General features: G+C 46.3%; 1 protein-coding gene across 1 annotated transcript in view; it reads right to left on the bottom strand.

Annotated features, from left to right (window-relative positions):
• Nucleotides 1-26,022, bottom strand: part of LOC144769133 (transmembrane protease serine 9-like) — a 159,899-nt gene that overhangs the window by 36,102 nt on the left and 97,775 nt on the right. The window contains exons 3-4 of the mRNA XM_078653143.1: nucleotides 24,567-24,847; nucleotides 21,685-21,854 (exon numbers count right to left, since the gene is read on the bottom strand). Coding sequence (XP_078509269.1) covers nucleotides 21,685-21,854; nucleotides 24,567-24,847 — 451 coding nt within the window. The remainder of the gene's footprint in view (nucleotides 1-21,684; nucleotides 21,855-24,566; nucleotides 24,848-26,022) is intronic.

Here is a 26,022-nt window from a genome sequence, read left to right as displayed (position 1 = left end):
CTCAGTGCTGTGGTTGGCACAGAATCCTGACTGTGAGGCATCCAGTAGGTGGCCTGGTTCCAGGAATTCTGTGAGCTGCTGGTCGATGGCTTTCTTGAGTACTTTGGTCAGGTAGGGGAGCACGTAGATAGGACAATAGTAGTTTTAATCGCTGGGGTCGGCGAAGGCTTTCTTTAGGAGGGGTCTGACGTCTGTGTGTTTCTATCTGTCAGGGAGAGTTACTTTGGAGATGAAGGTTTTGAGGATGCTGTTGAGTTGCGTGCTGATTGGGTTCATAGAGAGGTTGTAGAGGTGGTGGGACTGGGGTCAATGAGCACCCAGAGTCGATAAAAGACATGATGGTTAAGGTGGTCAGGGCAGTGATCGGGGAGCAGGTGGTAATGGTTTGGCTGAAGTTCGCTGGTTGGTTGAGGTCATTGGAGATGAAGGTGGCGGGTTAGAGGTTCAGGTTGTTGTAGATGTAGGTGATCTTGCTGTGGAAGTAGTCTGAGAAGGTGTCACAGAGTTTTTGAGAGGGGTGGATGGTGTTCTCTACGGCTGTTGGGTTGGAGAATAGTTTGACTATTTTGAACAGTTCCTTTGTGTGGTTGGCTGCAGAGTTGATGTGGGTGGTCTGTAGGGAAGGTAAAATTAAAAGGTTTGGGTATTGTTGCATCTAAAGAAAAATCCTCAGCTTTGGTGAGATTTGTAATTTCTTTAAATATGACGGCAAAGCCACTTCCTATTTTAGCCCATGTGATTTTGTGTTACAGTTGGATATCCTAGTGCAACAGCTTCATGCAATACGGGTACCATATCTTTCCACATCCATGATTCATTTATAAAAAGTAAGTCAGATTCTGTGTCTATCAATATATATAATAAGTGGTCATTTATGGTGCATGTGGTGTGATTTTGTGCTGCAGGAGGGGGAGTATTGTCCTTAGGGGTGGGCAGCAAAATCTGCACGGCCGGTGGAGTTTGTGGAGATTTACTACTCTGTGCTATTGTTGGAGCCCAGAGTTCAACAAAAAAATGCCATCCGCTGTGTGGCGGAGTATACCAGCACCCAACCAAATTCTAAAGCAATTTCGCCATTCTTTAATGCAGTGTCGCGAGCCACAGAATATTGCATCTCATGTACCTGCATTCCTCTCGGATGGAACCTCGGTGCTCGGAAGTAGTCTTTTCTCTATGTCCATTGATATTGTTAATAAGTGCCAAAGTGTCAGTCCTAAATTCCAACTTCCTGCATGAGCATCTTGCAGAGTAGTCCTTGCGTTTTGGCCATGGAGGGGCTGCATTTCCAGGGGACCTGCAGCCGGTGCCTGAGGTGAATGATGCTCCTTGGTAAACAATGGAGGCTGAGCCTGGGAGAAGCCACCCATGACCAGGGACGGCTGCTCCACCATCTCTCTTGTCTTGGGGGCAGAGATTCTCCCAGGTGTGTTCTTGTGAAATACTGTAATAATGATGCCAGGGTCCGCAGGTAGAACCCACATTACACATTAGCAACTGCAGGGTACAGCACCGTGCTTCACAGACTACTTTCTGCAAATTGAACACTGATGCTGTGCTCTGCATCCCTTTAAACAGAGCTCGCCCCCTCTCAGAACACAGTAAGCCATGTGACCAACTGAAGAGTCCTTTTACTGATGGGCGTGCGTTGCAACATTTTTATTTCACACAAATTGTTTAAAAGCTTGCATGCTGCAGATCCAGGGACGCACTGAACCACTTGACCGACCTGCAGTACCTTATTGAGCATGCGCACCGCAGATTTTTTGTACCCTTTAGCGTCACAACTCCTCAAGCTGAGCACCTATAACTCGTCCTGACTCCTGTCAGTCTCTGCAGCTCATGTACAGGCATTGGCTGTACATGAAACTACCAAGCACGAACATGAAGCCGATAGCCAGACAGGGAGGGAGGGATGGGAACTCATGTGGCGAGGAAGACTATACTCAGAGTAATGAAGATTACTGGTAAGTAACCAGGGCATTACCTCCTTGTTATTCTTCCTCGCCACATGACTAACAAAGTGAACACATACCAAAACCAAGCGGCTTCATGGAAACTCACAAGAAATCAACGGACCAGAATGGAATGCCCATGAAAGAGGGCAAACCCAACAGGCCAGACGAGTGGAAGAACCACCCAAGAGAGAGGTAACCACGAGCAGGAAGAACCAACCCGGAACAGAAAGACACCGGGAGGGCCGAAAACCTGGACCCCCGAGACACGAAATGCCACCTGAAAATCTGCCCTAACCAAAGGTCGAAGGAGGACAGAGAAGGCACGGAACCAGACCACACAGAGCCAAAAGCAAGCCAGGCCAAACACACCAGGACTGCCCAATAGACAGCCAAAAGTGAGAGGGGAGCAAAAGCCCAAACAGAGAAACCGAAAAAAACAGACCAACTGAAGAGGCCTTTTACTGATGGGCGTGTGTTGCAACATTTTTATGTCACACAAAGTGTTTAAAACCTTGCATGCTGCAGATCCAGGGATGCACTGAACCACTTGACCAAGCTGCATTATCTTATTGAGCATGCGCACCGCAGATTATTTGTACCCTTTAGCGTCACAACTCCTCAAGCAGAGCACCTATAACTCGTCCTGAATCGTGGCAGTCTCTGCAGCTCATGTACAGGCATTGGCTCCACTCCACAAGGCATTAGTTGAAGGTCGCCCTCTCTTCCCTTGAATGTTCACCTCTCTTCTTGTCAGCCATCCAGCGCCGCCTCTTCCAGCCTGTGAACACAAGGCGCAATCTGCTACTTGAAGCACGAGTGACAGGAGCACAGCTGCTAACTGTTGGTTACTCTAGTGCGTGAAAAATGTCACAGCAACTTATCACCTTTGTAAAGGCGAAGGGAAGACACTGAGTGTTCCGTCCTTAGATAGAAAAGGGCTTATGAAGCGGCGCAGCAGCCTCAGCCACCAACAGCTCACCCCAACGGTTGAAGGTCACCTTCATGCACACCACATGGATTATATCTGTGAGGCCACCTTCAAGAACATTCAGTAATTTGCATCGTGGCACAAGCACATCAACCCACTGAGCTATCTCGTGGTTTGTGTGGGCTGCGAACCACGCCAGCACAAATGACTTCCAAGAGGTAACAAACTAATCATTACCTCCTCGTTAGTCTTCTTCGCCACATGACTAACAAATTGAGCTTCAGCTCCACACCAGAACCGTCCAAAGCAAAAAAGTCAGCCTCCCATCCCTTCCCAAAATGGCCGACCCATTACACCCTTGACCTCTATAAGAGGCGGGCCGGCTCAACCTGAAACTACCAAGCACAAACATGAAGCCGATAGCCAGACAGGGAGAGAGGGATGGGAACTCATGTGGCGAGGAAGACTATACTCGGAGTAATGAAGATTACTGGTAAGTAACCGGGGCATTACCTCCTCGTTATTCTTCCTCGCCACATGACTAACAAAGTGAGCACATACCAAAGCGAAGCAGGTTCATAGAAACTCAAAAGAAATCAACGGACCAGAATGGAATGCCCACGAAAGAGGGCAAACCCAACAGACCAGACGAGTGGAAGAACCACCCAAGAGAGAGGTAACCAAGAGCAGGAAGAACCAGCCCGGGACAGAAAGAAACCGGGAGGGCCGAAAACCCGGACCCCGAGACACGAAATGCCACCAGAAAATCCACCCTAACCAAAGGTCGAAGTAGGACAGAGAAGGCATGGAACCAGACTGCGTAGAGCCAAAAGCAAGCCGGGCCAAACACACCAAGACTGCCCAATTTTCAGCCAAAAGTGAGAGGGGAGCAAAAGCCCAAACAGAAAAATCCAAAGAAACGGAGGGCATCCCCACCACTGCGACCCAACAAAAAAGCCACAGCAGAAAGGAGACGCAGCCCGACAGAAACACAACAACACCGCACGGTGTGCCACCAACCACGAGAGAGCTGAAACCACCAGAGGAACAGGGAAGCGGAACCAGACGCAATCAAACAGACTGACAGGAGACGCAACAACGGAGCGGGTGCAAACGGAACACAGCACGCCCACCGAACAACCAAAACCACGAAGGTCACCACAACCCCAGCAGCAGGGAAAGAAAACAGGTGGGAACGGTCCTCAGGCACAGAAGGGACCCCCCGGAAGGGAGCACGACACCAAGGAGAGAACCCAGGAAGGCACAAGGCAAAATAGCCCCAGGAAAGTGCCAGAAATTACACCGATGAAACCCGGCCACCAAGGGAATCCAACAGGCCAACAGCATAAAGCGGAAAACCCAGGCTACCCAAGGACCCCGAAGAGTTGAAGGGACCAGGCCCAAGGCCTAGTCATGTGGTGAAGAAGGCGATACTCGGAGTAATGAAGATTACCGGTAAGTAACCGGGGCAATAATACCTTTGTATGTTAATATAGAAGGTGTAGAGATGACAGGATACCAGTGAGTACAACAGAAGTCTTTATTAAGTTGTACAGCTGAATACCCACAGACAGCCCTCAGCCATGTGTGCTAGCATGGCGCCAGCCAGACCAACTGTCACTACCAACTGTCAACACTCTAAGCCTAGCACGCACCAACGGGCAGCGCGAGGCAGTGAGGCATAGAATGTCCACGGGCGAGGAAGAACACTGCAGAAGGTTTAGGTGATAAGCTCTTAACCACACTTACAGTAAAGACACAGTTGAACCTGGGCGAGGATTTGGGTAAGCCCACCACCCAAACGAAAGAGAAAAGGTGGCAGAGGAACTATAAGGAAATCACCGCAACCTCAAACTCTCAAACCCCCTGTTGTTTGTACCTGTGAATGTAAAAATGATTTGCTGCAGGACAATCTTATTGCTAAGCTGGGGTCTGTGACTAAGGACTTGTTTGCACCCATACTTTTAAAATTGAACGAAACTGAGCTGAAATGTAATTCTTTTATCTCCATGTATAAATCATGCCCTTCTGTTAGTGACGTAAATATAGGGAGGAGGGGGAACATTTGTCAGGGACCTGGTGGGGTGATCCAAGTGCCACAGACGAACATCTCCCAAGACAACACTGCACTATCACTAATCAGTAAACCTAGCATTTATCACAAAAACCGTAAAGTTGGGGAGACTGCCATTGCTTTGTCTACGGCCCATACAGAAGGTCAGGCAAAAACCATGGTAGGCTCATCACTCATACACCCTTCTTTAGCTACAAATATGGCCATAGTTAGAATTTTTAGTACTGTCGACCTTCCTCCTGAATCAGCACCCCTAGTTGCCATTTTAACAGGGGTGCCCACACTTGCCCCTGGCACCAAGGAAACAACTTTGGATCTTATCCGTAAGACGGTTCATTGGTGCCATAACAATGTGGAAAATTGCAGGCAGTTTACTGCTGACATTATTATGGCAAGAAGGGTGAGGTGGGTAGGCTTTGGGACTAGGAAAACTGTGGCGGGAGACTTCCTTACTCTTTATCCCCCTAAACCAATCTTGAGGAATTTTGATTGGCAGTTTCCACTTAATCCGGTTAAGCCCCATCAACAAAGAAACGCGAACACAGGGTTAATTTTGACCAACCGCGTTTCACCTTTAGCTCACCCGCTGAGCCTTGATGAAAATGACTGACTATCTCCTGTGGTCACAAATACCCTAGGTGAGCAGCCATTATCAAAACCCCCCAGTAATGCATGTGGTTCTGCGTCAATGTCTCACCCTCCACTACTGCTGAATAATGTATCTACACCTGTTTATATCCTGGCCTATTCTGTAGATCGGACTGTGAACATATTATCCTGGAATATTGCAGGCCTTAAGTCCAAACAGGGTAATATTGCCTGGGAACAGTTTCTTGGAACGCATCACATTATTGCGTTACAGGAAACATGGGAATCTGAAAACTGTTTTTACTTAGATGGATTTACCACGTTTTGTAAATATGTTGTCCTCTCAAATATGGGAAGAGCCAGAGGGGGTCTGCTTTTAATGTTTTCACTACAGCTCTCTTATCAAGCAAAATTGATTGACTGTTGCTCACCAAATGTGTTAGCTGTAGCCTTGTCACGTAAGAATTTCCCTACTCTGTTAGTGGTCAATTTTTATAAGTCACACACTAGGTCTCATGAGACAGAACATCTCTTAGGTATGGGGGCTTTACTAGAAAACTATAGGGAAGGAAGTCAAGCCTACCATGACACATTAATTCTTGGGGACTTCAACATCCATCAATGTAGGCTCAATTGTATCTCCACAACGGAGAAGGATGATGGGCAGGATGATTTGTTTAACCACTTTGAGCATACACAGCATGTATCTATTTAGAAAGTCTTCTTTCAGATCACAATTTGCTATGTCTACAGCAATTAGACCCGTCAGCATTGTTCCCCACCTATGTGGGCAGTGACAGCCTTAGCATTATTGATTTCATCATGATCTCTGCATTACTGGCTCCAGCTGCCAATAATCTAAGGGTCACATGGAATTGTTTCAGTGACCATACCCCTTAGCACTGGACACCTCCCTTTTGGCCGCATTTGAGGGGAGGGCTACAAGTCAAATCACCAACGAAAATATTAGCACTAAACATCAAGCTAGGAGACTGAAGTGGGAAAATATAACTCCAGTGAGCTTTTTAGATAATCTATACTTGAGCTGTGCGCAGGAGTTCCAAGTGTGCATGGATCCCGACTCACAAGACAATGATACTCTTCAAGCTTTTGATAGTATTGTTAAGCAGGTGGCAATTGACTTAACATCCAACTCTAGAAAAAGTGCCCCAAAAAATAAAAGGTGTTTGAACAAAATGTGTTCAGCTACTCAAAAGGAACTAAAACAGGCCCTGATGCAAAAGCCAAGGGACGCTATATTGATTAGGTGCTGTAGGAAGGCCTATAAACTTGCGATTCAGGGAAGGAAGAAACAAATAAGGGAACAGGCCTGGGAAGCACTTACCGAAGCCAGTGTTTTGACCGATAGTATGAGATTTTGGTCTGTGGTTAATAGCCCTTATTTCTCAGACATACAAAATTCCAGTAGTGATTGCACAATACCAGCTGAGGTCTGGGTTCAGGACTTCAGCAACATCTATAGCGATACAAATTTGGAATTTGCTGTGGGGCAACCAGTCTCCATCTCGTCTACTAACCCCATTATTTTTAAAGTAAATGAGGTTCTAAAAGCTATTGTTTCAACCTCAGCAGGCAAGGCGCCCGGGCCAGATGGGGTACCCGCTGACCTTCATAAAGCCGATCCAAATGTCTGGGCCAAGATTTTAACCCATGTTTTAACGCTGCGTGTTCTAAGGGTTTTCCCTCATCGTGGGCTAAGGCGGTTATCGTCCCTATATTTAAAAAAGGAGCTCGGGACGATCCCGCCTGCTACAGACCAATTTCGCTTTTGGACTCTGCAGCTAAAATCCTGGGTAAAGTAATTCTGGATCGACTTACAGGATATTTAGATCAGGCTAATATTATATCTGAGCTGCAGTATGGTTTTAGGCAGGGGAAAGGGACTTTGGATCAGTGCCTAAATCTGCATTTAGTTAGAGGAAAGTATACCATCGCCAAGAGAGGAACCCTACACCTAGCCTTCATGGACCTAACCTCAGCTTTTGACTATGTCAACAGGTCTAAGCTGTGGTTAGTGTTACGTGACTTAGGGATAGATGCGGCGTTAGTGTCCTTTCTGCATACTGCCCATGAAAACACCAGAGCAGCAGTAAGGTATAACACAGATGGCAGCTTGAATAATTCCTGGGAAGTAAAAAGGGGGGTCAGACAGGGGTGCACTTTGGCGCCCTGCTGGTCACACTTTACATTAATAGACTAGGCGAAGCCCTAATAGCTAGTTGTGAAGACATTCCCAGAGTCGGTTCCAAAATAATTCCTGCACTATTGTATGCAGACGATGCAGTTCTGATGGCGAGAACTGCACTCAGGCTGCAACGTCTTTTAAACTGTTTTATAAGTTTTATGGAGTCCTTAGATCTAACTACAAACTATAAGAAATCGCACAGTATGACCGTAGGCTCAGGAAATGCGGCCAAGGCCAAATTTTACTGTAACGGGGAAGAATTGACTAAGGTGCCCACGTTCCCCTATCTAGGGGTACTTTTTGATGAAAAGGGCTCCTGGGGCCCGCAGATTTTACTTGAAAGGAACACTCTGGCCAGAGCAGCATTGGCTACTTTGAATTTTGCAAAAAGATTGGGGTCTAAACCACTCCCTACTCTGTTAAAGATCTATAACGCAAAATGCATTCCGATGGCCACGTACGGGAGCGACTTCTGGGGATTTAAGGATGTGAGGAGGATCCAGGTAGCTGAGAATAACTTTATGCAGAAACTACTTAGGGTCCCCACTTTAACACCTGTTTTTAATGTGCATGAAGAACTGGGAGCCGGTTACATCTCAGACGAGGTCGCGGTTGCTTCATTGTTGCACTGGCTCAGAATTTGGGCGTCTCCAGCACCAAATCTAGGCCAGCTCATAATTGGCGACTGCGCTAGTCTAGATGGGGCTTTGCGTATCCCCTGGCTGAACTACATAAAAGAACAAGCCGGCTGGCTTGGTCGCCTGGTTCTGTTCTTGAATCCAGGGGTATTGAGCAAAACTGCTATTAGAGCACTGAAAAAGCAGTTTTTGGACAAGCGGCAGTTGCTCAGGGAGGAGGTGGAAGTAGTAAAACCATCTGTGAGTAGTCATGTTATATTGAGCATGGGACCACAGATGCAGCCTTATCTAACCTACAGAAATAAGCCATATCACCGCTTCGTACTGATTAGATTTCGTTTGAATTTGGTCCCCTTGGCTATTGGCATTTCCTCTAGGCTACTCGAAGCCTGACTCGCTTAAACCCTGCCCCTGTGATAACTTTTCAGACCAGGATACACTACATTTTATGTATTTTTGCATTTTATATGACTCTCAGCGTAGGTCTCTCATCTTACCACTATTTAATGATCGTCAGTTTGCTCAAGTGAGGCCGGCTCTGACTTATCTCCAGATGTTATCTTCGCCTATGGTTTGTTTGGTGGTTGCAAGCTTTTTAATATCGGCCATCAGCTGTAGGAAAAGGCTGCTGGCTTCAGTGTCAGTGCGTTTGGTAACTCAATGAGTATTAAATGAGACAGATCCAATACCCACTGATTATTTATTTATTGCATTTTTGCACCTCGTATTTTCATATTGTATCTATACCCATAGATGTTCGTGGACTCTGTAAATTAGAATGAGCTTTTATCTGCTTTGTGCATAGTATATACAGAACACAATTTTTTATGTTTTTTAATGTTTCATGTACTTATGTTTTGCAATGAACTGTGCTTTTATGACTCTTAGCTGTCGAATAAAGTATCATTTGACTTGACTTGACACAGTTGAACCAATAATCAAATGCAGGACTTAGTGGATTAGGTATTGTTATTGGTAGCGCTGAAGGAGTGCGCTTTTCACAAGAAAGAGTGCGACGCGTTTACCAACCGAACATGTATTGCCAGTCACGGAGTCAGCAAATATTGATGTAAACCAGAAGCACCTCAGTATCAATAAAGTACATTTATACTAAAGCTTGTTTGTAGAGCGCTGCTTCTTTTAGCAAACATTTTAATAAATGGCAGACTTCAGAGAATTTTTTAATGCCCCTTACTCCACCTGCTTGCTGAACTCTGTGGAATTTCATTGGGTTTTTTGGTAACATCGCGAAATTCCGCAGTGAGACTCCGCAAGCTCTGCCCAGGCCTAAAATGTGTCCTCTGAAGTTGTGAATAGTGTACTCGTGTTGGTGGTGTTAACTGTTGTTAACTGTTGGAGGACAGAGAAATTGTTGTTTTTTGTTTATTGTTATCTTCTGCCAAAAGGCTTAAAGACTTTACTTTTTTGGTCTGGTTCTGTGGTTGGTAGTGCGTCTGCTTGAAGTTGAGGGGTTGGGCTATGGAGTTGTGAGTAAAAGGTAGTTTAGTGTTGCTATAGACAAGGGGAAGTAAGGGTATGGATAGTGTTTTAGAGTACGTCATATGGTATAGCTCTGAATTGAGCTATGAATGAAATTAGTTGTATAGAAGCGCATGAATACCCAAAGGGCGTCAAAGAGCTAAAACATGCAAGTTCTGGTGAGATAAAAAGAGAAAATATAGTAAACTCTCTGTTCTGTGTCTAAGGAGTTTACAAAGTGAAGATTCAATGCTTTTCCAAAGGATGCGGAGATCTCAGGCTAGAAACATGACGAGGAAGGGAGTTCCATAACATGGCTGTAGCCACTGAGAAGACTCTCCCTCCACATTTTACCGTCCAAAATTTGGGAACAATTAACAAACTTAGGGGCATATTACCAAGCAATAGCGATAATTATCGCTATTGCTTGGTTAGAGACAAACTTTTACCGCTAAGCTGCGGCGATTTTTATCGCAGATAAACCTTGGTATTACCAAGGTTTATCGCAAATGCGATAAAAAACGGCCGCAATGCATGAATATCGCTGAAAAGTCCGCGATATTCATGCATTACCGATCTAATGCTCTTAGCCATGTTATCCACCTCCCATTGGATAACATGGCTAAGAACTGCTCAGGGCAGGAGTTAGCTTTTGGAGATATTCGCGCTTAGCGCGAATATCTCCAAAAGTTGGTAATAAGAGATAGCGATGTTAGCGACTGTTTCCTGTCACTAAAATCTTGGCACGCCCACTTTGCATGTCATTAGTGATAAATATCACTGACATGCAAAGTGGGGCCCAAGATGGTCGCTATCTCCTACTAGCTGTCGCTAACTGGTATTAGCGACAGCTAGGTAATAGGGAGATAATTTTATCTCCGCTTTCTTGGCTTTTAAAGCCAAAAAAGCGGAGATAAACCCCCTTGATAATATGCCCCTTAGATTTGCCGAATTAAGTTGTCTGGTGGGAACGTTCCACTGGAACATTGATCTCATTGCTCCTGGACCCGATCTATGTAGAGCCTTGTGAGCAATGCACAATGCTTTGAACATAATGCACTTTTTAACTGGTAGCCAGTGCAGCTTGATTAGTTTGGCTGAGACTAACTGGTACTTAGAAAAGTCTAGTATCAGTCTCGCTGCTGCATTTGGACCATTTGCAGCTTCGTTAAGGCCGACTTGTTAATGCAGAGATAAAGCGCATTCCAAGTAGTCAAACCATGACGAGATAAGAGCCAATAACACTCGTTTATGTGCCAATAAAGGAATTAATGGAAACACTTTATGAAGGATCCTACTGATACAGAAAGAGGTGAAGACTGTACGATTATCCTGCCAGTCAAAAGCCAAATCTTTATCCACAATCACACCCAGATGTTTTGCTGAGTCCATGCGGATCAGCAGTGCTTCCAGCATCACTGGCCACCAGTTGTTATTCCATATGGATGGTTCATTACCAGAATTAGGGCTTCCATCTTTTCTTAATTTAATTTTAGACAGTTATCTTTCATCCACTTAGCTGTCGTCTTCATACAGTTGTTAAAGTTGGCCGAAATTGGCTGTCAGTATATAGTATTTTATTTGGTCATTTTAGAAGAAAACTAAAATAGATTAATACAAATACAATCCAACCATAAAAATCTAATGTCACATTACAACCACTAAGACAACAAAAGCAGTGGCGGCTCCTCCGCAAAGGTTAAGGAGCATTGCCCCACTGCTTTTAGAACAGTGAAAAAGGGAAAAATAAAATGCTAATAACAGTGTTATTATTATTTAATTTTTTCGTTACTGCGAGGCTGAGTTAGGGTGGGGGCTTATAGCTCAGGGAGTAGGAGTGTTTTTTGAACACTTAAGTGCGCATGACTGTTTGGCCTGCCGTCTTGGACCGGCCAAACAGTCATGCGCACTTTGCATATTCCCCACCAGGCTGTAATGCACAGCCTGGTGGGAAATTTGCACTGGCTCCCTGACCCCATCTGAGCGCTGATCAATGGCACTCAGACAAATAACAAAGCTGCATTGCAGTGTTGTGATTGACTAAAGGGAGCCTGTGTGCCTGGGTGCTTCCTGCAGCTTCTTCCGGAATGGAGTTAGGAAGAGAAGAGAAGCGGAGACAGAGGAGAGGTGGCGGAAAAGGTAAGTTGTTTTAAAAAATACATTTTTCAACCCATCGCCCCGTCTCCCCAGCCCTGCCCCCGTTCCCTACCAGCCGCCACTGAGCAAAAGTTACAGCTTATTAATTAAATAGCCCCCTGGTCATTAAATTACATTTTCCTAAGTTTGAGGGCACCAGAAAAGAAACTTGCAACCCCAAAACAGACTAAGGGGGAAGGGAGCGTTTGTAAATACAGCAAAGCTGGTTTCACTTGTTCAAATTGATTGTTTCTAAACAAGGGAATAATAAATATGTGACTTAGTGTATGATAAAAATCACAGAAGAACATAAAATATATGATGCCTTGCTCAGAGAAATTGTCACAAGGACACAGTTTCAAATTTCTCAACTTGTGAAACCATTTCGGATGTGTATAGTAGCTGTGCTTCTACCGAAAGAATTATACAAATTCCCCACCAGCAAGGGAGGATTACTTTTAAATGCCAGCTCTACTGTCAGCAAATTGGGCAAATGAGTTGTCATCAAAGTAGGGGTGCAAAAGATCTTGAGGGAGACTAAAATAAGAAGGCCCCCTTTGCGTGCTCCCCAGGTGAAGGGAACGCAGCTTTAAAAAAAGTGACAAGTCATTTATATAAAAAGAATTTTCAAAGTGATACCCTCCAAAATATTTCCAGCCACCTTACATCATACCTTTTGGATTTGAACCCAGCAATATTCCATGTCATGACTTTCAATGGGGACGTGCAATAACCTATAGACTTTCTCAACCCCGCGAACGCCACAACACCAAACTCCACTACGACGCCAGCAGAAACCATGCACTCAACACCGGCCGAATCCACACCTGTTTCCAGGCCACACCGAAACTGACCCACGGACCCTTCTTCTGCCATTCCTGCAGCTTCACCTGTGACAGAACCACCAAAACTCCAAGGACTGGACCCAACCACCTCCGCTGCCTACTCCTCAACACCCGCTCCGCACGCAAACACATCGTCGAGCTCTGGGATCTGCTCGACACCTCCACCCCAGACGTGGCCTTCCTGACCGAAACCTGGTGGAACGACTCCTCGGCGCCCGACATCGCCATAGCCATCCCGGACGACTACAAGATCACCCGCAGGGATCGCGCCAACGGAACCGGAGGAGGAATAGCCATCATCCACAAGTCCACCCTCAAGGTCGCCATCCACGCAGACGACACCCTCCACACCGTCGAACACCTGCACTTCCGGATCCACACCGACCCCAACACCATCCTCAGAGGAACACTCGTCTACAGACCGCCCGGACCCGGGCTCAGTTCAGCGACTCCATCGCTGACCTCGCCAGCACCCACACACTCGCTTCCACGGACTACATCCTCCTCGGGGACCTGAACTTCCACCTCGAGAACAACAACGATGCCAACTCCGCCACCCTGATCGACAACCTCGCCAACATCGGCCTCAAACAACTCGTCACCGTACCCACCCACGCCGCCGGCCACCCGCTGGACCCCATCTTCTCCACAGGCACCCACGTCACCTTCGACCATACCACCGAACCCCACTGGACCGACCACCGCTGCTTTCATTTCACCTTCAAGAAACCAACCACGCACCACCTCACCCAACAGCTGCCTCGCCGCTGCTGGAGCAAAGTCACCGAAGACCGGCTGATCACCACCCTCGCCCAGAACCCACCCACCGACCCCCCAACCCAGACGCCGCAGCCCGCAACCTCAAACAGTGGATCGACGACTGTGCCAACACCCTCGCCCCGCTCAAGAAACCCTCCAACAACCACGCCAGCAAGAGAGACACCTGGTTCACTGACAAGCACCAGACATCCAAACGCGCATGCCGGAAATTGGAGAAAAAATTGCTCCACGAACGCACACCGGACAACCACGCAGCCCACAAGGATGCCACCCGCAGCCATCACCACCTCATCAGATTAGCCAAGAGATCCTCCTTCAAAGACCGCTTGGACAACAACACACACAACAGCAAAGAGCTCTTCAGCATCGTAAAGGAACTCTCCAACCCCAGCGCCAACACCAATGACATCCCGCCCTCACAGGAACTGTGCGACTCACTAGCCATCTTCTTCCACCGCAAGATCGCTGACATCCACGACAGCTTCAACACCACAACCGCCCCGACTACGCCAGATTCCACCTCCCCTGCGAACACCACCAGCGCCATCCGCCTGACCTCCTGGACCAACGTCAACGACGATGAGACACGCAAGGTCATGAACTCCATCCACTCAGGATGTCCGTCAGACCCGTGCCCACATCACGTATTCAACAAAGCAGATGCAGCCATTGCACCCCGACTACGGAAGGTCATCAACATCTCCTTCGAAATAGCGACATTCCCGGAAAGCTGGAAGCACGCCAAAATCAACTCCCTCCTCAAGAAGCCGAAGGCAGACCCCAAGGACCTCAAGAACTTCAGGCCCATCTCCCTGCTCCAGGCAAAGGTCATCGAGAAAATCGTCAACAGGCAACTGGTCCGCCACCTGGAAGACAACAACATCTTGGACCCGTCCCCGTCCGGTTTTGATGAAACCACAGCACCGAGACAGCCCTCATCGCCGCCACAGACGACATCAGGCGCCAACTAGACAACGGCGAAACATCAGCCCTCATCCTCCTGGACCTGTCGGCCGCCTTCGACACGGTCTGCCATCGCACTCTAAAGACACGCCTCCTAGAAGCCGGAATCCAAGAGAAAGCCCTTGACTGGACCACGTCCTTCCTCACCGGCAGAGCCCAGAGCGTCCGCATCCCACCCTTCCGATCCGAAGCTACCAACACCGTCTTCGGCGTTCACCAGGGCTCATCCCTCAGCTGTTCAACATCTACATGGCCCGCCTCGCACAAGTGGCCCACCAGCACGACCTCAACATCATTTCCAATGCTGACGACACCCAGCTCATTCTCTCCCTCACCAAGGACCCTCACACCGTCAAAACCAACCTCCACGAGGGAATGAAGGCCGTCGCCAACTGGATGAGGAGCAGTCGTCTGAAGCTGAACTCGGACAAGACGGAGGTACTCATCCTCGGACCCACCCCCTCAGCCTGGGATGACTCCTGGTGGCCGACCACACTGGGAACAGCACCAACACCCACCGACCACGCACGCAACCTAGGATTCATCCTCGACTCCTTCCTCTCCATGGCTAAGCAGGTCAGCGACGTCTCCTTATCCTGCTACAACACCCTCCGCATGCTCTGCAGGATCTACAAGTGGATCCCGGCCGAAACAAGAAGAACGGTGACACAGGCCCTCGTCAGCAGCAGACTAGACTACGGCAACGCACTCTACGCAGGAATACCAGCCAAACACCTACGACGACTACAACGCATCCAAAACGCCTCAGCCCGACTGATCGTCAACGTCCCCCGCCGCAGCCACATCACCCCCACCTGAGAGACCTACACTGGCTCCCCATCGACAAGAGGATCACCTTCAAGCTCCTCACCCATGCACACAAAGCACTCCACAACGCCGGACCAGCCTACCTTAACCGCAGACTCAGCTTCCACACCCCCACCCGACAGCTTCGCTCCGCCAACCTCGCCCTCGCCGCAGTCCCCCGCATCCAATGAACGACCTACGGCGGCAGATCCTTCTCCTACCTCACCGCCAAGACCTGGACCACCCTCCCTACCCACATACGGCAGACCCAAGACCTACTCGCCTTCAGAAGACTCCTCAAGACCTGGCTCTTCGAGCAGTAGCAGCACCCCCTCCCTTCAGCGCCTTGAGACCCTCACGGGTAAGTAGCACGCTCTACAAGTACTCTGATTGATTGATTGATTGATCACCTATCGTTCCCTGGGCTAGCGAGTCCAGCTTGTTGTGGACTCAGTCAGTCGTTATCATCCAGCCCACGCAAAGGTGCAAACCTATTCTCGAGCGGTATTTCCAACTCCTTGTGCCATTACCTGGGACCTAGGGCAGACTGGCCTATACCAACTGTGTAGGAATTGGGCGGAGGATAGAAATACTGAAGGAGACAAACCCTGATCCCAGTGACCTTGTCCTGCATAAGAAAGCTACTCTAGACAAAGTCTTTTGCAAACCTGGGATGCCTATAAAACAATCCCTCTCAATATTCTTTGTCTTGCGTCGCACCCATCCAGCTCTTTTCACCATAATAATGTGAGGGGACTAAAAATGCCCATTCGCGAAATTTTTATCACACCAGTGTTTTACCTTATACATGAGGCCTGCTGTTGTTTCCCTCACCCCTTTTTTGAGGGGAGGTACCCCTGTTAAGACGTAAAGGTGCAGATTGAAAGGGAGATGCAATAAAGAAGCATCGCCCGTCCGTATGGTAGGTGACCTATTAAGTGCAGGTGCATTGAGTTCTTTACCCCTATGCTGCTTGATACTCTCCTGCCCAACTGCATGTTTAACCTGGGCAGCATGGTGGGTCCCATCCCCACTCACTCGTAGCAATGGCAAAGCGTTCTGTACCCCTGTTACAATATGGCTATGCCCTTCTGGCACCTCCACAGGACCAACAATACCCTTGACACAAGCATCATCTACAGAACTGCCCGAGCTCTTAGGTAAGGCAGCTAAAGCCTTGTCATGAAGGACACCCCTTGTAATGCCAGAGCTAGGATGGGGATACTTATATAGCTTAGCCTCAATCCACTCTAAACGCTGTAATATGGGTCCCAATAAACCTTTTAACAACACCTCACACTTAGGGAGCAGCGTGTCTAAGGCCAGTTCCATTTAAAATCATCACCCAGGTCCAAAGAAACAAATGCCCCTTATGGCCTGATGGCGCTCACTTGCCCCACCCGTCCCCTCTTCTTTTTAACCAGAGGTTCTACAGGTGGTGTGTTGTCTTCATCAAGGGGGTCCTCCACGAAGCTAAATAAGTGTAAGTTGGCAGATGCAATACCCTAGGCAAGTGGCCATCCACACCACAATGTCATCTTGGGGAGTTGGCCCAAGATCACTTCTTAGAGCCTCCAGGGAAAGTCTCCTCGATCTTTTATGTGAAAACACGTGCTGCCCTCACCAGAAAGGAGTCTATGGTGGTAACTGTGTCTCCCCCAGGGGTGCCTAGTCCTCAACTTTCTTTTAGCTATTATGAGCTGTTAAAATCCATAAATCAAGAGAAACTGGTCTCCAGTACCTTGCGGGCCAAAGGGGGTGGCCCAGCCGCTGATGCAGCTTTGCACTTTAGCGCATTTAATGCGGATTCCCCGTCTCCCCTCGCGCCGATGTCCTTAAGGGGGACACAGTCCCACCCCAAAAGGGAGTGCAGGCAAGATCAAAGCCCCTATGACTTACAACAGTGTTTTAAGGCACATCCCCTTTGTCAAGTGTCATCCGGTATTAACCACACCCCTGAACTTGTCGATCATTATGATGGCTGCCACTTCCACCCACCACAGCCCAGTACAGAGTACAGAGCTAAGGTTCAGAATTATAAAATTGCAATGTTTTAGGGTTGTAGACTATGCTGTTGACTGTGCTGCACAACACCAGTCAGTACACCAAACAGGATACCTGGACTCCTGCACACCTATACATTTCCACGGCAGACTCTGGGCTCAGTAATCAAGATACAGGATCGAGGCAAAGTTTTCAGAGTAGCCCTGGTACCCAGAGAGCACTCCTTGACAAATGTTTGGTAGGTGCACAAGCTTCTCCTCAGTGCCACAGTACCACAGCATGCCCCAGTGTCACAGAAGAATTCCCTTTCAGCAAGATGCTCAAAGCTTAATAAATTCTTAGGAATGTCCTTTGTGAGCTTCTGATGTGTGATAATAAACCAGGTCGAACCGCTCCAAGCCCAAACCGGCACAAGCCGTCCAGCGGGCTAAGACACCCTCTGGCACAAAGAACCGCCCGGCTGCACGCCTGTGCTTACCCAGTTCTCTGTAAGAGTCGAGCACAGTGACTGTGTCGAAAACAATTGCACCAGCAAAGGGCTGCGGGCCACTGGTTGAAGCCTGTAGTGCTGTGGGGGCAGTAGGGGAGTAAGAGGTGAAGAGCCAAGTGGATTTGAGAGAGGGGGTCAAATGTAGCTGAGCTAGAGTGGCCCCAGCAACAACGTTAAAGGCCCCTTCCTCAACAGCAGCAGCAGTGGTTCATCTATGAATCTCCGTAAACTCCAGCTCCAGTGCATTCAGTAATTGCTCCAGCAGTCCCGGCATGTGAAATGTTGGTGCGTGGGCGGGCAGGAGCACGGCAACAAGGGAGGGTGATCGACAGTGAAACTGACTCATTGTCTTTTGTAATGGAGACAATTATTTGGGTATTATCGACATATGAAAGTGCCTGTAGTCCAAACGCCAGGTTCAGTTTCGCTATGGGGGATACGTTTAGATTGAATAAAGTTGGCAGGGTGAAGAAGTCTGACATGAATTGGTTGATGGTCACCTTCTGAGATCTCTCTGTAAGAAAGGATCTTACTAGTTTCAGTGCTGACCTATTTATCCCTAGATCCTGAAGTGGACCTATCGAAAGGGAGGGGAAAAAGGCATCAAAGGTTGTGGACAAGCCCGATAGGATCAGTACCGCAGCCTGACTTGAATCAACCAGTGATCTGATACTGTCTACCTCTGAAACCAATGCAGTTTCCGTGCTGTGGTTGCCCCTGAACCCAAACTGAGACACATCTAACAGATCCAGTTTCTCAATATGGGGCATAAGCTGCATATCTAGATGCTTTTCCATGATTTTTGCTGGTACAGGGAGCAGAGAGATGGGTTGGTATGTTTTTTTTAGATCATTGGGGTACAGATTAGGATTTTTAATAAAGGCCTGACTGCAGCTTCTTTCCATAGACATGGATAGCATCTTGTGCAAATGACTATGTTCATAATAGAGGTCAGGGGAGAGGCAATAGTATTGACTACTAGACACATTATGTTTGGAGGTCACGGCTCAAAAGGGGACCCTGACTTTATACTATGGAGATTTAACTCCATTTGTTCCACTGTCATGGGTGTAAATGATGTCAAATTAGCTGTAGACTTATCTAGTTAATCTCTGAACCATGAGTCATTGGGGTCTGCCTGTAATTCCAAATGTGAGTACTTATGTATTTCATCAGAAGGGGGATCAAATTCCCTGTAAATCAAAAGAATTTTAGTTTAAAGATTGTCTGCCACTTTATTTCAAAAGTCCTGTGATCCCTCTATCTTGGTAGGGTCTATGGGAGCAGATAGGAGATTTACAGCCTTAAAGAGTTCCCTTGTGGATTTGACAGAGTCAATCTTATAGTACAGAAGTTCACCTTCTCTTCCCTAATTGATGCCTTGTAGTCCCTGATATGAATATTGTATGTGTATTTTCTCTGGTTCTTATAGTTTGTCCACCAGAATCGTTCTTTTCGCCAGCAGGATTGTCTAGAGTAGTCTGAGACGCTCAGTGAAACAAGGAGCTGATGGCAGCTTTCTGTGCTTTTGGGTTTCTTTAAGGGGGGCAACCACGTCCAGTGCAGATCAGCCTGATCTTCACTACGGCCTGTTCCATATCCTCGAGGTCTGTCCTGTTCCTGGTCCTGAGGGCAGGTTGAAAGAGTTTCTCCTGATAGTCTCTTCCAGTCTCTCCATAGCATATTGTTATCACAGTTTAGGACTTCTTATCTGGTCAGCCAGGAAAGTGAGAAACCTACTGCATAGTAGTCTGACCAGCTAAGTGGTAGGATCGCACTAAGCCTCAGTTGTGAGTCATTGGAGAATATACCATCCAAGGTATGCCCTGAGCTGTTTGTGGGGGCATTGACCAGCTGGGAGAGAACAAAACACATCATTAAGGCCAAAAAGACCCTAGAGTCTTCACACATCTTATCCTCAGAAATTCAAATCTCCCAGGAAGGTAAGATATCCTTACCTAAGAGACGTGCAATCAAATAAGCTAGTTCTGTCGTAAAGACAGACCTTGGTCCTGGTGGTCTATATACTAAGATACCCACAAAGGATTTTGTTGAGTGTATTTTATTTAAGAAATGCAATGCCTCACAAGGGCTTGAACTCTGAATGGGCTCCATTGGTCAATGATATACTACCTAATTGATTATTGTTCTTCCTCCTCTTGGTCTGTTTGTACTTTCTAGCCTAAGGATCAAGAACCCCAGTGGAACAGCGTACACCAGATCAGGGCCAGATGCTTCTTCGGCCAGGTTTCAGTGACAAATACCCAATCTGTATCAAGTGTCACAATAAATTCTGCAAAGTGTTTTGCTTTGTTTTCGGATCTGACGTTAGTAAGGAATCCTCTATAACTCTCCTCTGACTGGAACATTTCCTTATTTGGCGGGCCACTCTTCCGTGTACTGTGGATTTTGGAGGATATACTAGAAGGGTGATCAGGGTTACCAGTCCTAAACCCACATGAGAAACTGTTGATAGACGGGAGAGTGAGTGTTGTTTTTTTGGATTTTTGTGAATGGTGTATCTGTTGCAGGAGGGTGTGAGGTGAAGATGGGTTTGATAAATGTGTGTTATTTCTGCAGGTATTCAGAGGAGAATTGATGTGTGTAGGTATGACAGAATGGTGGGGAGGTTTTAAAGGTGTGAGTTTTTGTTCAGATACATTTGTTATGTGTGTTTGTTTTTGTTTTGTCGGGTAGTATTATCTGGTATATTGGTAGTGGCTTGTGGTGTAGAATTTGAGTGAACTTGGTGAAGGAGAAGCGGTGGGATTGTGTTTCAATACAGGGCCTCTGTGATGTGTGAGAGTGGGAAAATATTTGTGTTGAGAAGTGGATTTAGTTTGGGTAGGCAGATGAATGTGTCTTATTGGTAAAGGAGAGTGGTGAAAGAGTGTTGCCATTGGTTGGGTGTGAGATACTGTTAGATATACTGAGCAAATCTCCCAGGCAAATGTCTGCCATCTTGAAATCTGTCACTTCCTGCTCTCTCTAACCTAGTCTTTGTAATTGCTCACATAATCTATTACTAATTACTCTAACAATGAAAGAATTTGAATATGGATTCATGAGCAAGTGCCCATATCTCACCCCTTTGAAGGGCTGTTTACTAACTGCACCCCAGTCCTTCAGCATCTCTGGTCTATTAATTGATTTCCTTGCTTCCTTTACACCACCGCACTGATGATACTATGTGTCTTATAATCCCCTACATTTCAAAGAATTGTAAATTAAAGATGTAACTATTAATGGATTTATGTTACTAAATGTACCCGCCTCGTAGGATAGAATGCTGAGTCTGCCGTGCAAGAAATTAAACTCATAACCTCCAAAACCCTGCATTTATCATTGGTGAAAGTTGAGCTCACTAAGCCACCCTCTAACCCAGGTGGTCACAACACACCTTTTTACATAACATAACTATCTTACTAGACATCTGTTGTTTTGAGTTTCAAAGAGGATACTCTGTGATTTTTACACTGAGTTATTCACTATTCATATTGCATCTGTCAAGCAAGCATGCCGCACTGACTTACACAGCAGAAGTCAATTTCACATTTAGATTGTAGGGTTGATAGACCTGTGGTGGTATTAGGTTTATTTAGTAAGGCTCCAAAACGTAACTTTTTTGCACGCAGTTCTTTTAGTATTTAGACCACCATGGTGTCAGTAAAACTCTTCCCTTGAATTTCAAGGGACAACACGGGCAACGTTCCTTCAGCAGAAGTCTTTCTATTGCCTACGACTCCTGCAACTGCTCTAGAAGGTGGTCTGCTCTCCCAAATGCCCCTTACCTGGCATGAGTCTCTTTGCCCTTGTGGATACCCAGCACAGATCATGTCGTACTTGATGAACTTGTACCGTTGGTTCACCCCTGAGCCTGTGTGGTACATGTTGTCACAGGTTGTAGGGTCGATGAGGGGGAGCTGCACCTCCTGCAGAGTCTGTGGTGATGAGAGGCTGACTGTGAAAGGAAAAGAGATTCAACTCTTATCATCTGTCTATCAGCAAAGTTAACCTCATTCAAAACCCATCTTCATGGCTAGTGACTTATTTGAGAAATTGATTGTTTAGCCTGCACCACAAGAATGATGACACTGTTATGACACATTGGTGTCATTCCTCCTATTTTCTCAGAGAAAACATCATTGTGCCCTTGTGTCACTTCAGTCCCCTCATTTTGTATTTGAATTCACATTCCCTTAATACATGGACCGCTGGGGTTCTGTCTTTGAACACTAATGCTACACGAGCCATCAGAGTACGATAACCTCAGTATCAAGCTACACTTTCTCAAAATTGATGTAGCAAAATGGGGTCTGTATTCCCAAAATCAAACTGGATCTCTATAACTAGTCATCCTCGTGGCTTTCATTATCTCAGCGTGTCTGTTCCAATTGGTCACATCCATCCATGTCCTTTGTTGTGAATACCAAGGCAATCAGTCTGTAGCAAGTTTAGAGGTTAATGGTACTTCATTTGTATGAGCTCTTGTACACTCTTGCTTAGACCCAACATTTCTCCAAATAACTCTTAGCAATTGCGCCATTGCTCCTAGTAGACTATTACAAATATTTTCAACACATAAGCACCCATAAGAATTTCACGCGGACTGCACTTTAGCCTCACAGAGTCCTAAAGGTTTAAGACATAGCTTCAACTGCCTAAACAGGTCAACCTTTGAGCCCCAACAGGCCTTCAGCTAGCTCATAAACATCATCGCTTACACGCTGAAACACCCACCTAGCTTTGACCAGACACTGACAGGGTTCTCCACCGAAACTCACATACACCCCAAAAGATTTTGCCGGACCACAACAGAGCATAAAATGGTTCATGAGAACAATCGCATAGCCCCCCAAAAGACACATACAACAGTTGCTGGCTCTTTATAGATATTTGTAATGCCATTAAAAACATTGACTCTATGGAGGATTGTCTTCAAGGTCTGACGAGTCCTATGTCTCTGTCAATGTGTGAGATGAAGCAAAGTTGCTGTGAAAGCTTTTGTGTGCATAAATCAAAATGTGCATTAATAATAGTGTGCGGAGCAATTTTTTTGCATTCAAATTCTCATATGTATACAGACATAGAGCTATTACAATTGAAACAAACTTGCTATGATAGGTTAAAGTGTGTCTTCCTGGCGTATCCTAACCACGCCTCAGTTAGACCTCAACGCCATATTGTTCACAATGGATGTCATATAATAATGTTCATTCTGTGTTCATAATTTGCCTGACACTACATTCAGCAAGATGTGAATTGTTTATTTCTGAATGACGCTGTTCTCGGAGAGCCAGTTAGAAGGAGTCTTTTTGCAACATAATTCAAGGTCCTTCTGCTTGCACACTGTACTGCATTAATTCACAATGGTTTACTGTTATTTATATAACTACTTTGTTCTACACCTCCGGATGACATTAGATGAGAAGGGACAAATCAATATTCTTATAGTAGTGGAAGATGCTAAATAGCACCTAAGAAGCCCTCATATAGCACTCTGCAGACCCTCAAAATACATCCAACAGGTATAAGACAAAAGATACTCACACAGAACCCAACAGACCATCACATAATAACCACCAGGGCCTCACACAACAACAAACAGAGCCTCATGGGGCACTAACAGACCATCTCAGAGCCCCAAATAAACACTTATTGAGCTCTTTAGGAAATTATTACATCTGCCCCAACAGACCATCACATAGTAACTAAGATACAATCACAGAGCATAAACACACCCTCATATAAAACCAAATGGACTGTCACACAGTTTGCAACAGATCAGTCAATAGCAATGGTGATGAGTCAGTGTCTGGAATGAGTAAGATGAGGGAAATAGAAGGAAGATGATGAGTCAATCTGCAGAGAAAGTTGACAAAATGAATCCAGAAATATAAAATTGATGAAGTCTCTTGTATATTGTTACGGGTGATATAGAAGGATGGCACAGCCATGAAGAAGAGCCGGGCTGCCAAGGTTACTTGCCAGCATTGCCATTATCTGTGTAAAGGACTAATGGGGTAAGGAGGGACAAAAAGATTTGGTGCCCTGTTTTATACAATGTGGCAGTGAAAGCAACACCAGACATCGGAGTTGCAGATGCAATCTTTGCCTAAATAAAGACTCCTTGTTAACAAAATGCAGAGTCCATACCACACATGCTAATATTGTTCTTGTTATTGGCTTAGAATTGCAGTAATCATTTAGTTTATTTAACCCCTTCGACGCTCATGACGAGCTGGCTCGTCATGGCGTAGCCTCCTCGCACGCTCATGACGAGCCCAGCTCGTCACGTAACATGCGATTTTTAAAAACCCAGCGTACGGGCGGAATTCCGCCTGCACGCATGCGGTTAACAAGTGTGTAAGTGTGTAATATTTAGTGTAAATGCTAATAATTGAATCCCAAATACAAATATTGCTGCCCTGTACCTCCCATAGATAGAAAGCTGTAATCTGGAAGAAGAGGTTAAAAAGTAATTATGAACTGTAGGGGGCAGGATGAGGAGACCGCTGCATGAAAAAGGAGACCTGGCGCTGTTCTGAGATTGACCTGGGGGAATCTGGCAGAACTATTAGAAAAGATGGCATCAATTGATTGAAGAGGTGGCATTATAAGAGTCCAGTGAATGTGTCCTGAACATCACATTGACCCCCCCCTTGCACATTACCTCCATCTTGAGTGGATCCCCAGCCGGTGACCCAGCAGTTCATCCCAGCTGGGAACTGGACCGAGGGGGCGGGCAGACACACTGGCAGGATGTAACTGGTGTACTGGACTGGAGTCTCCAGCTCAAGGAGGGCAATGTCACCACTGGACCCTTCCTCGGTGTAGTTTGAGTTGATGATCACAGTCTTTGGAGTGGTGGAAATCACATTAGGGTTGACTGCATTTTCTGAGAGTTGGTAGGCACCAATATAGACACGGAAGGCAGAGACATTGACAGGTGTGCTGGAAAGAAAGAAAAGCAACAACAATCACAATTGCTGCCCCATTAATGCTTTCTACTCTGGGGCTAGATTTAGCACCTTCTAAATCTGAACTGGTCGAATTGATAGATGTCCCTTTTTAGACATAACGTTTGACAGCAAAGCAACCAAACAAACCTACTGTCTCTAATATACTTAAAGTGGGGTTTAGGTCCATCCCATTCAACTATTGTCTTTGTTAGACCATACTTTTCAGTCATTGGCTTGAGACTTTGTCAATCACATGTTGGCTCATTACCTAGTGCTAGTGCCTCTTCAGTTGTATTGTTCCACATTCAATATGGTGTTTGAATTGAACGGCATGAGGGACTATTTTAATATCAGTCTCTTTGTTTGCTCTTTGATGCTTATTCTCACCCCACCACTGTCCCCTCTTGTGACCATTCTTACATGCATCCTTTCTCTTTATTTTTCCCTTGTGTCTTACTTCTCCATTTCTCTCAGCCTCCGCACCCTCTCACTCGTCCCTTCTGCCACTCTGATTTTCTCTTCTGTCCTTGATGTTCCCCCACCCACCAGCCCCCCCACTCTCTTTCTTCCTGTCTTGTGCTTCTTTTGTAAAACAAAAACCTAACTGCAAGGACCCAAAGCTTTTCTCAGGTTCCCACTGCTGTTGCTGCTGAATGACAGAATTGCCAAATGGAAAGGCTGTCCCGTCTTAGTTTAGCCTCATGCTTCCTTCTTCCTCCTTCCTACAGTCCTTGTCTCATGCTAATATTTCATTCTTGCAGGTCCTTTTTCACCCCTGGTTTGTCCCTTTGACATTAAGCTATTGTCTTTCTCTTCGTCCTTTCTCCCTTTTCTGCCTTACTCTTTCTCTGACTTTTAGTGAAAGTTTGATGATGAAAAACCAATCACAGTTCCCAAAAATGAATATTGTTGTCCGCCACCTGCAACCACTGTCATAAATTTCTCTTGCCCATCCTTCCTTCTCTTGTGTGTTTCTTGTTCCCTTCACCCTGACAACTAATCATGCATTCCTTCCACCCGCCTATCCCATGCCAATCCTCCTTGTTCCGCCGCAAAGCAACATATCATGTTCATCCCTCTTACCATCAATCTTTGAAAGTGGTGAGGCGTAATACCGACCAGGAATTCAACCCATTTTGTTTTCGAAATTTGCCTCACTCATACTCA

This window comes from Lissotriton helveticus, chromosome 7 (assembly GCF_964261635.1).
Source record: "Lissotriton helveticus chromosome 7, aLisHel1.1, whole genome shotgun sequence".
NCBI classification, from domain to species: Eukaryota; Metazoa; Chordata; class Amphibia; order Caudata; family Salamandridae; genus Lissotriton; species Lissotriton helveticus.
Note: the sequence above shows the minus strand (reverse complement) of the source record. Positions and strands in the feature narration are given on the sequence as shown.